The 13,973-nt window shown below is 42.6% G+C and overlaps 1 protein-coding gene across 2 annotated transcripts in view; it reads left to right on the top strand.

Annotated features, from left to right (window-relative positions):
- Positions 1-669: 669 nt before the first annotated feature.
- Positions 670-13,973, top strand: part of stard13a (StAR-related lipid transfer (START) domain containing 13a) — a 28,607-nt gene continuing 15,303 nt past the window's right edge. Inside the window, exon 1 of one of the 2 annotated variants that reach the window (XM_054755331.1) lies at positions 670-1,040. In XM_054755331.1, coding sequence (XP_054611306.1) covers positions 917-1,040 — 124 coding nt within the window. In that variant the 5' untranslated portion in view covers positions 670-916. Of the gene's footprint in view, positions 1,041-1,106; positions 7,974-13,973 lie in introns of those variants that run through there. The other variant, XM_054755330.1, reaches the window with a different exon arrangement.

Below are 13,973 nucleotides of genomic sequence, written 5' to 3' on the forward strand. Positions count from 1 at the left end.
TGTGCACTTTCCACTAGTGACTTTCTTCAGGATTCTGATTGGGTAGATTACATTTTGTACATTTATGTACAATATCCAGTCCAGCATGTTGCAGCCTTTAAATCAGTGGTGTCCAAAGTGCGGCCCAGGGGCCATTTTCAACCCGCAGGTCGTTTCGTATTGTAAAAATAAAATGCATTCATTTTTAATGATCTATATTATTATATGTTATCCTAATTGGCTTTGTCAGCTATAACACACAGCTTTGTTTTGTTCAGATAGCTTAGCATATACAGTACTGACCTACAGTGGATAACTTTTAGCGTCTTTAATGTACAAAATGCTTCAAAGTTGACCCCCGGCATCCTTCACTTTTTCTGTGTGTAGCCCTTGTTCATCCAAAATGTTTGGGCACCCCCGTTTTAAGCAAAGTATTCCTTGTCAGATGCAGCAGAAGTCTGGAATATCCACAAAGTTACTGGTGGTCTGAATGAAGACACACACTGGCTTCTTTAAGTTAAAGGAAGCTGCCAATGAATGCATGAGTGTGTGTTTTGTGTACGTGTGGGATTGAAAGAAGTCCTTGTTGCCATGTGTATGTGTGTGTGTGCGTGCGTGTGTTGCACACGCAGACGGGAGGGTGGGGTGGGGGTCTCTCACATCTGGCTCTCCTTGTCATACGTCCAGCCTCACTTGCACAAGGCAGTGTGCGCCCTTGAAAACAGCCTGATGAAGTAATATTACCGCACACACACACACACGCACGCACGCACGGCTACACAAAGCTGCACACAAGAGGAGGACTGACTGCCTGCAGAGGGACGTGACGCAGCACAAGCAGCAGCTCACTGCGGCAGAGGCTGCTCGAGGACCCGTCTGGGATTATTCGGGACAGTTTGGGACTATCAGGCAGCACCATGAGTCCGTGCGCGCCGCCATGACGAGCCCGCGCAAGACGGCCAAGCTTCAGCTGCGGAGGTCCATCAGCGAGCAGCTGCGGGACTCTACGTCCAAAGCCTGGGATCTCCTCTGGAGGAATGTCCGGGAGAGACGACTGGCAGGTCAGAACCAGACACCCGGCGCGAGCCAGTTTGCCTTATTAATGAGTTCGATTCGTGACGTCACCAGTTCGCCCTCACGTGTGTTTGTCTGGACAACAATGACAAGTTGTGTTGTTGTGTTGTGTACGCTGGCTGTGCTGATATTTTGGGAAGGTCATTGTCACACTTAGAGCTCAGGCATGTGTTTGGAGGGCTCAGATGCCAGCTTGTCAGCATGCGCTTGCTCCGGTGTCAAATAGTCCTGCTGCACCAATGCACCAAGTTGGAATTCTCCTGGGAGCAAAGTGAGGTGTAGGACCTCTCCTTGGGGTCATGTGACCACAGCAAGTCATTCAGTACTTTTGTGTGGTGAAAATGAAAGTGCGTGACAGTACAACACTTGCCCAATATTCCTCTTTATTATCATCTAACCCACTTAACCACACCCCCCCCACTGCCTTCCCTCAACCCCATCACTGTCCAGAAGGTGCACAAAACAAACATCACCATCTTTGCAGGGGGTTGTGGCTTTTAGCGTACAAAATAACACGATCATGTGTACGTGGAGGCGGTGTTTGCTTTGCTATTTTTTATACTTATTATTCTTATGTTTTCATGATACTTTAGCTACAGGGGTAATGTGTGTGGTTCTGAGCTGTGATTCAGTGGTTGGACTATATTGCCTGTGAGTTAGAGACAGACCAAGAGAGAAGAAGAGTTGGTGAGTTAAGTGTGGAGTGCGTCTTGTTGGAAGGTAGAAAGCAGGGGTCACCAACATGGTGCCCGCGGGCACCCGGTAGCCCCCCACGACCACATGAGGTGCCCGCAAGCCTGCTTTTCATTCAGGTTTTCAGTTAATAATGACAGAACAGTAGAAAGAAATGCCTTCTGAAATACAAAATATGAGTTGTGGACACCAGCATTTTGTTAATGTTCTGGTAAAACAAGCATATTCACTTTGTTTGGGTTTAAAATAAGCTCTGAAAATAAATGTTACAAAAATGAGTAGCTCTTGGCCATTTTCATTTTGGAAAAGTAGCTCTCACAAGGAAAAACGTTGGTGACCCCTGGTATACAGTGTCGTATGGTAGACGCCAATAAAATGTGATTTGCTATCATTCTGCCAACATTACAATATTTTATACTCACTTATCTAACACAGTTGATAATTGCCTTGTATTTCTCAAGTCAATGACAATAAAGCTTTAGTACACGTGGAATCCAAAAAAGGATGTAGAGTCCAAGTTAATACTGCCATGCTTTTATTTTAATGCTTATTTTGCACTGAACAGGAAGTCAGTGCATTTTTTTTATGCTGAGTAATTAGACAGTAGTTTTGTTGTGGTTTCACACTGCTTAGCGACGACGATGAAGTTGACAATAACACATGTCGACATAAGCGGCATTTTCATAGAAAAATGGCTCTCATATTTTATGTCGACAAAAGCGGTTGACGACGTATTGTCTTGTTTTATTAATAGTAAAAGTAAGAAGAAGAACACGGAGGACCAGGACTTGATGAGTTGGTCGACATAAACAGGTTGTCAACATAAACGAGACCGACTTATGTAGCGAAAGAATTGTCATATAAAAGAGCGGATGGGCGTTTGGGTTATGTTTATGGTGGAGTATACTGACAAGGGAAAAGAGTAACTTTGCTTTTTTTGGAATTTTGCAAAATCATCGACAATCCTTATGTGAGAAATGAACACACGTCTTTCTCTTTTCCGTGCGTTCAAAAGATACAAAAACAGATCAAATGAGACAGTTCATTACTGCACGTAATGGGACACACCCAAAAACCTCCAACAAGGTTTTGTTGTTTTATATCCATGCTGTGACCATGTAGTAACAGGTACATTCATGATAACATGTAATACTTACAGTATTTTGCTGTATTTTGGTCCTTCCAAGCATTACCGGAACTTCCTTCCTGGGTGCATTGATTTCACATAGCGATATAGAAACGCTATGTGGTGTGGCTACACCTAGCGTAGGAGCCACTTATGCTTTGTGTTGCGATAGTTATTTGGCTTATTTTGGTGCTGGTCTTTTAATTGTGTGGAAGGAATTATATTTTGTTTGACCACTGGTGGCGGTACGGAGGCACATTATTTAAGTGCGGAAGTGACAGGGCACGGGTTGGGGTGACGGGAGGTCACACGGTTTTTACCGCTCGTACCATACAGACTCACCTGGACAATCAGCTCCACTCATTCTCGCTGCATCAGACCTCCACATTCACATACATACAACCTGATGACATACACCACAACTCTACAAACAGCCGATTCATTCATTCATCATGTGCAATAAACAGGACTATACCTAATCATCTGTCCGGACTTTGTTTATTTGGAGGGCGTTATGACCTGGATCCCCCGCACACAGAAGCAATTAAATGGTCGGACAAGATAGTCGCTACAGCATTAGCTGTTCCAAACTGAAAAACAAAAACAACAGCAGCAGGAGGCTGCAGCTCCGAAATGTAGCGTTTACCTTTTGGTAGTGGCCTGAGGCATTGAGAGCGCTGCAAGCGAGTGTGTGGTGAAGCTATTTGCTAGTTGGTTAGTAGCTACTTTGTGTGGTGTGGCAATTTGCGGCTTATTATTAGTAAAAAATACGCATATTTACGCCCCCTATTATCCTTGGCGTCAATTTGACCCCATCCAATGTTGTGATTCAAAAAATAGTAGCTGACTTTTTGTTTTTTGCTTCAGATTTCATGACCTTTTCGAAATTGGCTACTACTCATTAAGCATAAAAGGATCGTGGTTCAATCTGCTAAACACATACTGTATTGCATGCATCGGTGTTCCTCTGAGGTCAGTTTGACCCCAAGCTGCTTTAGCGGTGAAAACCCTGTCTGTCTGTGTGTGACCCATGTGTGACTGAACATCCGCACACCTGCAGGTGTGAGGTTGATACTTTTGAGTTGATACAGTACATGGGAGATGGGAGACTATATATCATATTTACTATATATTCCACCAACACAGCTTCGCCAAGGTCCACACTAGGATCATTAGGACATTTATCCTCTTCCACCACGATAAGGTGGTAGTTCAAGGAGGATCGTGTACAAGAGTGGGAACGTGTCCTGGCAAGACCCAGGACACGTTGGAGAGACTATGGCTGAAACCCAATTCCACCCATTACCCCTTATCTCAGCCCTTACCCCTGGGTTTTGTGTTTTCACAAGAATCAAGTGGTGTCCCAATTCTCCTTAAATCAAGGGGTAAGTGCTAAGGGGTGTACAGCCCTAGAAACCAAGTGGGGTCGGGGACCAGGCTTGAAACGAAGGGGTAGGAGGAGTTTACTTGGATGCAACACTCCAGCTGAAAGGACGGCAGAACGGAGACCAAAAGAAGCATATGGGGTGTTATTTCATGTCTAGAAGGCTGTAATCATGTTAAAACACGGATTTAAAAGGTCACAAACAGGCTTTCTATGCTCTAACTACGAAAATATTCCATTTGTAAATACGATGCACTCAGCTCACGACACAAGACGATTCACAATATGTTGTTCATGAGAACGAGATGAGACAGTATTTTAACATTACTTTTAGGAAAACTACAATGACAAAAGAAAAGACGCGATAACCACTACATCAATTAACTGCACAATAAATAAAAAAGGGCTCGATCATTTTGCCGGCCTCGATATATTCACATGTGCATGTGTTTTTGTTTTCCTCCTGTCTCACTAGCAAACAGGCTGGATGATAAGACGGTTCACTCTGCCTCAACACCTGGGTGCGTTGCTTCTATAGCGGAATGAACGGAGTGCTTGGACCCTCCTGTCAGTCATTCAGTCTCTTTGTCCCAGTGGGGAGAGGCAGGGCGCTAGCAAAGTGCACACTGGTGTCGCGTGCTACACGATCAAATACTTTCTTCGCGCCTGTGGTGTATAAAACACGATCTGATGTCATTTTCAGCTCGGGTGTGCATCGTCATTGTGTGACATGAAAAAGTTTGAGACAAAGACAATTAAATAAATAATACAAAACGGTGGAACTTGCCTTTCAGCTGCCGCGATTCCCCACCTCTTTGTGCACCAAATGCATTTGGCTGCATCCAAAACATGTACTTTGACCAAACTCCGTCAAAACGGTACACCTGATTAAACTGCATATGCCACACACAATGTTCCTAAAAGTTAATCAAGGAAGTGTATATGCACATGAGCTGACGTCTGCATTGACACACAATGTGAACTTCATAGTACTTTTGGGTTATTTCTCCGTTTTTTGTCAATATTCAGACAAGAACGAACGTGACACATTGTTTTCCATCATGTTTCTGCGGAAGGCGAAGTGTGTTACTCTTGTGCAAACTAACAATGCATTGAAGAACACTTCAGTTGCATTGAAGTGCAATTTTACAGAGACTTGATTCTGCATTTTATTTATCGTTTTTATTGCATGTACTGTAGTTTTTAGTGAAGGTTTTTTTTGTCAGTTTTGTTTGTTTTTGGTTATGATTGCCATAGCAGTCTTATGCAGCGATCGTGTTTTGTGCTTCGACATTAACACCGCGGCAGCTGTCCAATTCCGCTGAAAAGAAGACACATTTTGCGAGAGAGTGATGCGGGGAATACGGCGTGCATTTTGGATTGCAAGGTTTATAGTGTGCGTAACACACCTCATGCACTGCCACTTCCATATTCCGTGTATTATCATTCAGGTTATTCTTTATTAAACTTCAATTTTATTCTGGTAGGACTGACATCTTTGTCCTGGAAAAAATCTAACTTTTGTCAAATTGGATCTATATTACAACTTTATTATGTACAGTGGAACCTCAGTTAGAGTACGCCCCAGCCAAAGTGTTTTTCAGTTAACGTTGAAAATGTACACCAAAATTTTCCTCGGTTTGTTTACATTTTCCCTAAAATACACCATGTGTTAGGTCGTGTTATTAATACACTGCGTGAGTCCGACTGTGTTTGTAACGTATCTTCTTCACAAAATGTCCTTAGCCTCTAACAAAGAAGCTAGCTTGCTAACAAAAGTCAGCTACGTGGCCCGTCTTTGATGTCCTCAGCGGTTGACTCTCAAAATTGTTAACACAAAACACGTTTTTATCATTTTACATGCATAAATCAATTCTAAATGCATATAGATGATGAATGAAGGCGATAAATGAACTCTTATGTTTATACTTACCGTCATTGAAGAAGTGATTCTTGATGTGAGTGTTCCCAAAAACGCAACGTGGCAGTGAGACACAACACGGACACCATCAGTCCTGTTTTGTCATGAATTATTTCTTGAATTCAGCTCATTTCGCTAACCTAGGTTCCATTGTGTATTCTAACTTTACTCTCATAGTATAATTCTTATTTGTCTTTTCATTGTGGCCTTCATTTTGCATGGATGTGTTTATTTTGGTCATCACATGCACGTTGCTTACACATTTGTGTGTGTGTGTTACGTGTCAGGTGTTACGTTACCACCATCTTGCCTCTAGAGGGCAGTCTCATCAAATCCCACACTGTGGTCCGCCAGTTTGGTGTACAGTAGATGCTCTAAAATTAGACGTGTATGCGTGTTTGTATGTATTGGCGGTTCTGGCTTGGTTCTGGCTAAACCAACTCATACTGACTCACAATTCCCTCCTTTATATTTAACATTTACAGAGTGAAATACAGTAACATATGTTATAGACTCTTGGTCTGTGATATAATTCATATAATGTAATATTAAGAATGAAATTTGTTTTGCTTTTGAACAATTACTGTTGTAATTTACTTTTCTACCTTGTAATTAACCTCAGGGCTGAGGCCCAGCGGCGAACTCACCAGTCTCACCCCCCACACTACTCACTTTTGAGCCACGTCACGTGGTGGATGTTTGATCACGTCTGAGCAGCATGGGGGGTGCGAGTATCCCGCCTGTAGACACCGCCCATCAGCCTCACATATCCTGACTTGAGCAATAATAAATAGGATTTTATTTATTTCCCCTCGTCTTTGGCGCCCCCTAGAGGATTCCGCCCTGTGCAACTGCCCGTATGGCGCATAGCTCGAACCGCCAGTTTGTGTACGTCTGTCTGTGTGTGTCTGTGTGTGTGTGTGTGTTGTGTGTGTATGATATCGACTTTGCAATGACCTATTTTTTACACCCTACCTGACCTATTGGAGTCAAAATGAATGGAAAAATGTCCTGTGCTTTAAGAAGATGTGCTGAAGACGGTCTTGGACTGTGCTGCATTCCATATGTTGATGATGTACCAACGTTAACTGCACATGCTAACTACACACCCATTCCTTTGTGTGTGTGTGTGTGTGTGTGTGTGTGTAGAGGTTGTGGATTTATGGAATATTACAAACAATAGAAGGCAGCACTCATGCAGACATTCCTCTGTGGACACACATGCACACACACGCACACTGCCATTGTTCTGCCCTTTCCCAAATCACACTGAGAAGGTGTCTCTCGATCCTCTGCCTGCTTTTTGGCTTCCTCTCCCAAGCAATGACCTTTTAGAAGTTTGTGACCTCAGGTGTTGTTGGGGTGGGTGTAGTCAGTTGCCGTGATGTGATTGGCCAACAGGGAGGTGGGCGGGGGCCCCTTCCAGTGAGGGCATGTCAGAGGAATTCCACAAGGAGTGTTTGCATGAGAATTCATCATAGAGCACTCGGCCTGTTCTGTGTGGGAGGACATGGAGGTGGACGCCGCCAGGACTCGTGAGGACTGTGCAGACATGCACGCACGCCTAGCACAAACCAACCCGGACGCCGCCGAGTCCTCGCAGCAGACTTCTACAGAGACAAACAACAGTGGCGGCAGTGACAGTGACAGCGCCAGTGAGGGAAGCTGCCTGGAGGCCATGACGGCGGACGGCCAGGACCACTACCTGAGGCTAGGACATACCCCCCGGCGCCGCTCCGCCCTGCGCCTGTCACGCATCATTGCACGCCAGCAGCTGCTTCGACGGCTGGAGCAAGGTAGCGTCAGGACTACTCTAACTACTTTTTAATGTTCACCTTAACAACAACACACTACATATGCGGAGGAAGGCATAACTAGTCGATGAAGTAAACCATGTTGTGAAGCAACCAGCAGAGGGCGCAATCAGTTCAGGCCCAGCTAGTTTGCTGCCTAAATGGGCTGCTCAAGCTATAAAAACAGGAACTAAACAGGAAGACGTTTGGTGGGGGTTTATTTTAAAAATGAAAGTTTAAATTAAAGACACAGTGCAGTGAAATTAGTGCAGGGGTGTTAATTTCTTTCTTTGTTCGTTTTTTGGGGGTGAATTAAGACTTTTTTCCCCACTTTGAGGTCTAGTGCTTCAATATATCACATGACCCTGCTGGATGTTAGGGTGTAACAGTTCAGATTCATACACTTGACATTGTTGACAGACGCTATCGCTAACTAAGAGTAGCTCAGACACAGTGCTTCCTCTCTGTTTCTCTATAAAATGACTAAATGCCTCACAAAGTACACATGAATACTGATATTTCATGACATAGAGGACCTCTCTTTTGGTCTAACAAAGAAGCGTGAAGCGCTACATTGTTTGCATTGTCATCAGCTGTGCTCACTTCCTCTACTTCCTGTCACATGATCCATGTGATTACTGTGACCTGCATCCTCAAACCAAGACCTTTACTAATCTGATACTTTTCCATGCTGTTTTTCTATAAAGGTGCAATAACACTATTGATTTTGAAGGATAACGACGTCTGTGTAAGAGAGGAGGAGCACCTTCCTATCAGGCACATTTTTTGACCCATCTTTTCCAGGTTTTAAGGGCGACATACTGTTGGTGAAATGCTTGAGGAAGCTGGGGTCATAGGTCACACCATCGCAGAGTTTCAGTCACTATTTCCAATTTCAGCTGAAATTTGGAGGGGTTATTGCACTTGCACCCGTTTGATTTTGAGCGATATCTGGTGTCCAAGATGCTCAAGCTAGCTAGGGTCAAATACCTGTATATGTTTATAGCAAGTCAGCATATATTCACATGTTATGCATGAGCTGTTTTGAGAGCCATAATTACAATATAGTGTTCCCTCGTTTAACGCGGGGGTTAATAACAAATTTAATTTGAATGATCAATCTACGAGGTTGGACACATAAGAAATTATTAATAGTGACTCGCGCGAATTTTACAGTTCCTCTGACTGTGCGTCTTAGGCTTCGTCCTGGCGCGGCTCTGCTGTAGGGTCTTTTTCCGCTGAAGCCCTTGGTGCAGGTGTCTTTTTCCGAGTGAAGAACACAGTCATGGGTAGTTGTGGCGCTCTTTTTTCTTCTGGCCCCGAATATTCTTCTAAACAGACACGCCCCCTTAGATTATATTTGAGAACTGTAATGAACGAAACACCAGAGGGTCCCTTTTTTGTTCAGCTCGCTGAAGTTAATTGGCCATTTTCACCCTGGTTGCCAAGCGATCAAGTGTTAGTCCATCCTCCTCGTCTTTATCAACACTTGTGTCCTCTCCTTCCTCATCCTCGCTTGGTGGCTTCGTCAGTCAGCGGTTGTGAGTGGGCATCAATCAGGGCATTCATGTCATCGGGAGTCATATCATGAAAGCATTAAAGTCATATCGGGGAGAAACAAACATACAGCACTAAAGATCCACACTGCTAGCGGTCGAACAATTATGTAAATTAGGCAGTCCCTACAGTCCCTTAGCCAATCGGGACGCAGCACACAATGCGTGTTCTCCCTTAGCGAATCAGGACGCAGAACACAATGCGTGTTCATACACTGTAAAAAAAGCAAAAAAAAAAAAAAAAACACCCTACACTGTAAAAAAATTGCACACAAAACAAAACACGTGTCACAACAAGTCCCTGTAAAGTTAACCGAATTGTAGAGAGGGAACACTGTATACGGTCATCCCTTGCCACATCGTGGTTCGGATTTTTTTCACTCTATCACGGTTTTTCAAACATATATTCAACATATATGGTTGAATAAAGCCTATTAGTTTTTTAAAAAATGTGTATTTAAGCAAATTTGACGTACTTCTTTGCCTAAATTAAGCATTTTCACGCATGAAAATGTCTAAATAAACTAAAATACAAATACAAAGATTAAGAAGACGCATTAAAATTGTGAATGTAGTATTCTACATTGGTCACTGGGTGTCAGTAGTTGTTTGGTGAGACAAGCACCAGACTTGATTGTCAAAACAACAGGTTTTTATTGCAAGTTTGAATTATCTCACAACAGGCACAATAATAATAACATAATAATAATCGTAATAACACGGGCTACTGTTGTGGCCGTAATCCACCTCAAAATCAACTCTGAACCCCCGACGTCACTTCCTGTACAAACAAAAGCACAAGTTTTATTTATGTCTTAAATGGCTTATTTTCTCTTATAAAATACACCATATCGGGTCATACAACTGTAAAGGTGACTATGGGGGTGTTATTTCATGTCTACAGGGCTCTAATAATGTTAAAAATCGTATTTAGAAGGTCGTAACATATTCCATTTATAAAGAACGAATCCTTCTTTGCGGAAATTCTTTTATCACGGTCGGGTCTGGAACCAAACAAAGAATTACTGTATTGCTTTTACTGCCTAAGGTACAGTAGCTGGGGGCAAAGGTTCTTGGTCAGAGCAAGAACCCTATTGATTTTCATGATTATCTGACATAAAATACATGACAGAGGTTCTTGTGTTGTAGTCCAAGGCCGAAATACTTACGTCAGTGCACTTCAATAAGTATAGTATACGGCGTGCATGACCCATGTTTCCCCCGCCAAGCCACGGGTGTGCCATGTCTTGCCCGTCCCTGCTCCTTCACAATGTCATGTGAGCTTTCTAAAAATAATCCAAGTGGCGAGGAGAGACGTCTTTAGCTTTTTACAAGGAAACTAGCTTGCTAACAAAATGACAACCGGAACCGGAAGTCAGCTGCATAGCCCATCTATGATGTCGACTCTCAAAAATGTTAACACAAAACACATTTTTATAGTTGTACACGCATAAAACAATTCTAAATCCATGTAAATGACGAAGGGAAGGGATAACTGAACATTTAAGGTTATTTTTACCTTCATTGAAGACGTGATGTGAATGTTCCCAAAGACGCGATGTGGCAGTGAGACACAACACGGGCAGCATCTTCCTGTTTTGTCATGAGTAAGCCTGTCACGATAATTGATTAATCGAATTATTAAAAAAAAAAACAAAGTCGATAATTTTGCCGGCCTCGATAAATTGACCATGGCCATTGACCAATTGTCCATGCATGCGTGTTTGCTTTCCTCGGCTCTTCCTCGGCTCTCTTTACCACACAGGCTGGATGACAAGAGGGTTCACTCCGCATCTGTTTGTGCGCGTTGGTGCTACAGTGGAATGAATGGAGAGAGTGAACCCTCGTCTCAGACATTCAGCCTCTTTGTCCCACTATGTGGAGGCGGGGCTACTCGTGAGTGGTTACACAGAGTGCTAGCAGCAAGTTAGCCTCGTGAGCAAGCAAACGCTAACATGAATGAAGGCACAAAAGTGATGGTTGCTAAGGCAAATTCCACAGCCCTAGTGTGGGAATATTTCGGTTTTAAACAGAATAAACAAGGTGAGCGCATGAACACAGACAAACCTATATGTTGCGTTTGTTCGAAAGTAGTGACGAGGAGGAAGGGCAATACAACCAACTTGTATGCACATGTCAAACACAACCATCCTGTCAAATTTTCTCAACGGGAAAAAAAATACTGCTGGAGGTGCAGCAGAGCCTTTGTCCCGACAGTCAGCGCTTACTGAGGCGTTTGGTTGGCAAAGGAAATATCAACAAAATGGGGCACACTCACAGTGTTGTTCACTATATGTTAATTGTAGTGGTTTAATTCATGTTGAACATGCACACAAATTGCACTGGAGCACATCAAATAACACAATTCAAAATTCTCCATGTCCAAAAGGGAGTAGGAAGAAGCAAAGTTTATTTAATCCTACCCCTCATCCTTTTCACATCTGTTGGAATACATTTGTTCAATGTATAACCGACTTAATGATAGTAATAAATTGATAATAGCTGTTGAAACAGTTGGCAGAGACACAGTTTGATAATGAGTGAGTACTGACAATGTACTCACCAGAAATGAAGAGTTAGTAGTCAATGTATGGCTAGTTAGTAGTCATGTTAAGCCTTCCTGTGAAGGAATAATACCCAATGTTCATTATTTATTTAAGTGCAGTTTTGCTTACATTTTTATTTTCATTGTTTTTTTGTGTCTTTTTTTTGCCAATTACAATGTTAAATACTCTTGAGAAATGAAAGTTTATTGGTTTTGATACGATGTACTCTCATTATTATGCCATATAAATAATGGAAAGAAATGGGCTCAAAAAATGTTGTCAATAATATCGATTATCGACAATAATTTGTAGGACAATTATCGTCCAGCAAAATTTGTTATTGTAACAGGCCTCGTATTGAGTTACTTCTTGAATTAAATTACATTCAGTAGTGATTTCATCGTCTTCATCAGAATGCTGGCATTTGAAACTTTCTTTGGCTCCATTTTGGGTTATTGAGGTGAGAAACACTTTTGAATTAAACAAATAACTCATAGCAAAACAGGAAGATGTTGTCTATGTGGTGTCTCGCTGCCACATTGTGTCTTTGGGAAGACTCACGTCAAGAATGATGTCTTCTCTGAAGGTAAAAACAGCCTTAAATGTTCATTTATCCCTTCCATTCCTCATTTATATGTATTTATATGCATTTGGAATTGTTTACTGCATGTAAAACTATAATTGTGTTAATATTTTTGGCTTTCTGTAACGGATTAATTGGATTTACATTATTTCCTATGGGAAAAATAGATTCAGTTAGTGTCCGTTTCCGTTAGAGTCAGATCTTCTGGAGCAAGTTAATGATGCTAACCAAGGTTCAACTGTGTGTTGCCTCTTCTCATAAGGAGCATTTTTGTACCTTGCCGTTGCCGTCCGACGTCATGGGGACAAATGAAGTGTATTACAGCTCCCGCTGCTGGAGGAAATGCCCCATGACCACAACCTCATCACCCTCTGCACTAAATAGTGTGTCCTACTCTATGCTTCCAAAAAGTATGCTTTCATATCATAGGAATTAGTAATAGAAGATAAAGCCGTCCTCCTCGGCCTCTCTCCGTCTGAGCGTGGCTGACACGTTCAGTCCGGCAACTTCCTGTTGCTGTTTTAAGCCCGTGTGCCACTTAGGGAGGCCTGGGAAAAAAGGAGGACAGGAAATTATGTCACTCAGAGCGGTTGAGAATGAAGCAGACATGTCTGAGAAGCTGAGGTGCTTCTACTTCATGCACCAACGCTCAGAATAGAGCGTTCCTGTGGACAGATGTCTGAGTGAAGAGACAAAGTGTTTTGATTCATTTGGTGCCTTGCTGTCCCACCTTCCACATCCCATAGGAAATAGTCTGATCCAGGGTCGAGCTGGGCTCTCATAAAATGTTTTAAGTCGCATGCAAGTGGAACAAAATGCAACGAATTGTTGATTTATTAATTGTTAAAACTGTAAACTTTGCAAACAAGTGAGCCATCGTGACGCTGGTGTTTTCCTGCTCTGAATGTGAGTTGGCGTACGTCATGTAACTGTCTGTAGTCTTCTTCTTCTGATGGATCAAACATGTTGTTACAGTTCTGCTTTGGCATGCACTTGACAGCCTAACCAAATGTTTTTATTGATATTAGTTAGACTATTTTGGATGCAGTTGTAGATTGTTTTGCCTTCCGAGGCGGTGAAAAAGTGTTAGAAACATTCCCAGTGCTCATGGAGACGTGAGCTATGACTGAACACCAGGCGGGTGCCTGATAAAAGCTGGAAATGAAGGTCTTGTAGGGACATTGTGTGTGTTTTTTGCACCCTGGTTGTGTAAGGAATTACCTTTTTTTGTGTACTCATGAAGGTCCATGTTGTCATGCATTGATGCCAGCAGGCTGCCTGGATTAACGCGTTTGTGTGCCAATTAATCTCTTGATTA

Source organism: Dunckerocampus dactyliophorus, chromosome 16, assembly GCF_027744805.1.
Source record: "Dunckerocampus dactyliophorus isolate RoL2022-P2 chromosome 16, RoL_Ddac_1.1, whole genome shotgun sequence".
Lineage (NCBI taxonomy): Eukaryota > Metazoa > Chordata > Actinopteri > Syngnathiformes > Syngnathidae > Dunckerocampus > Dunckerocampus dactyliophorus.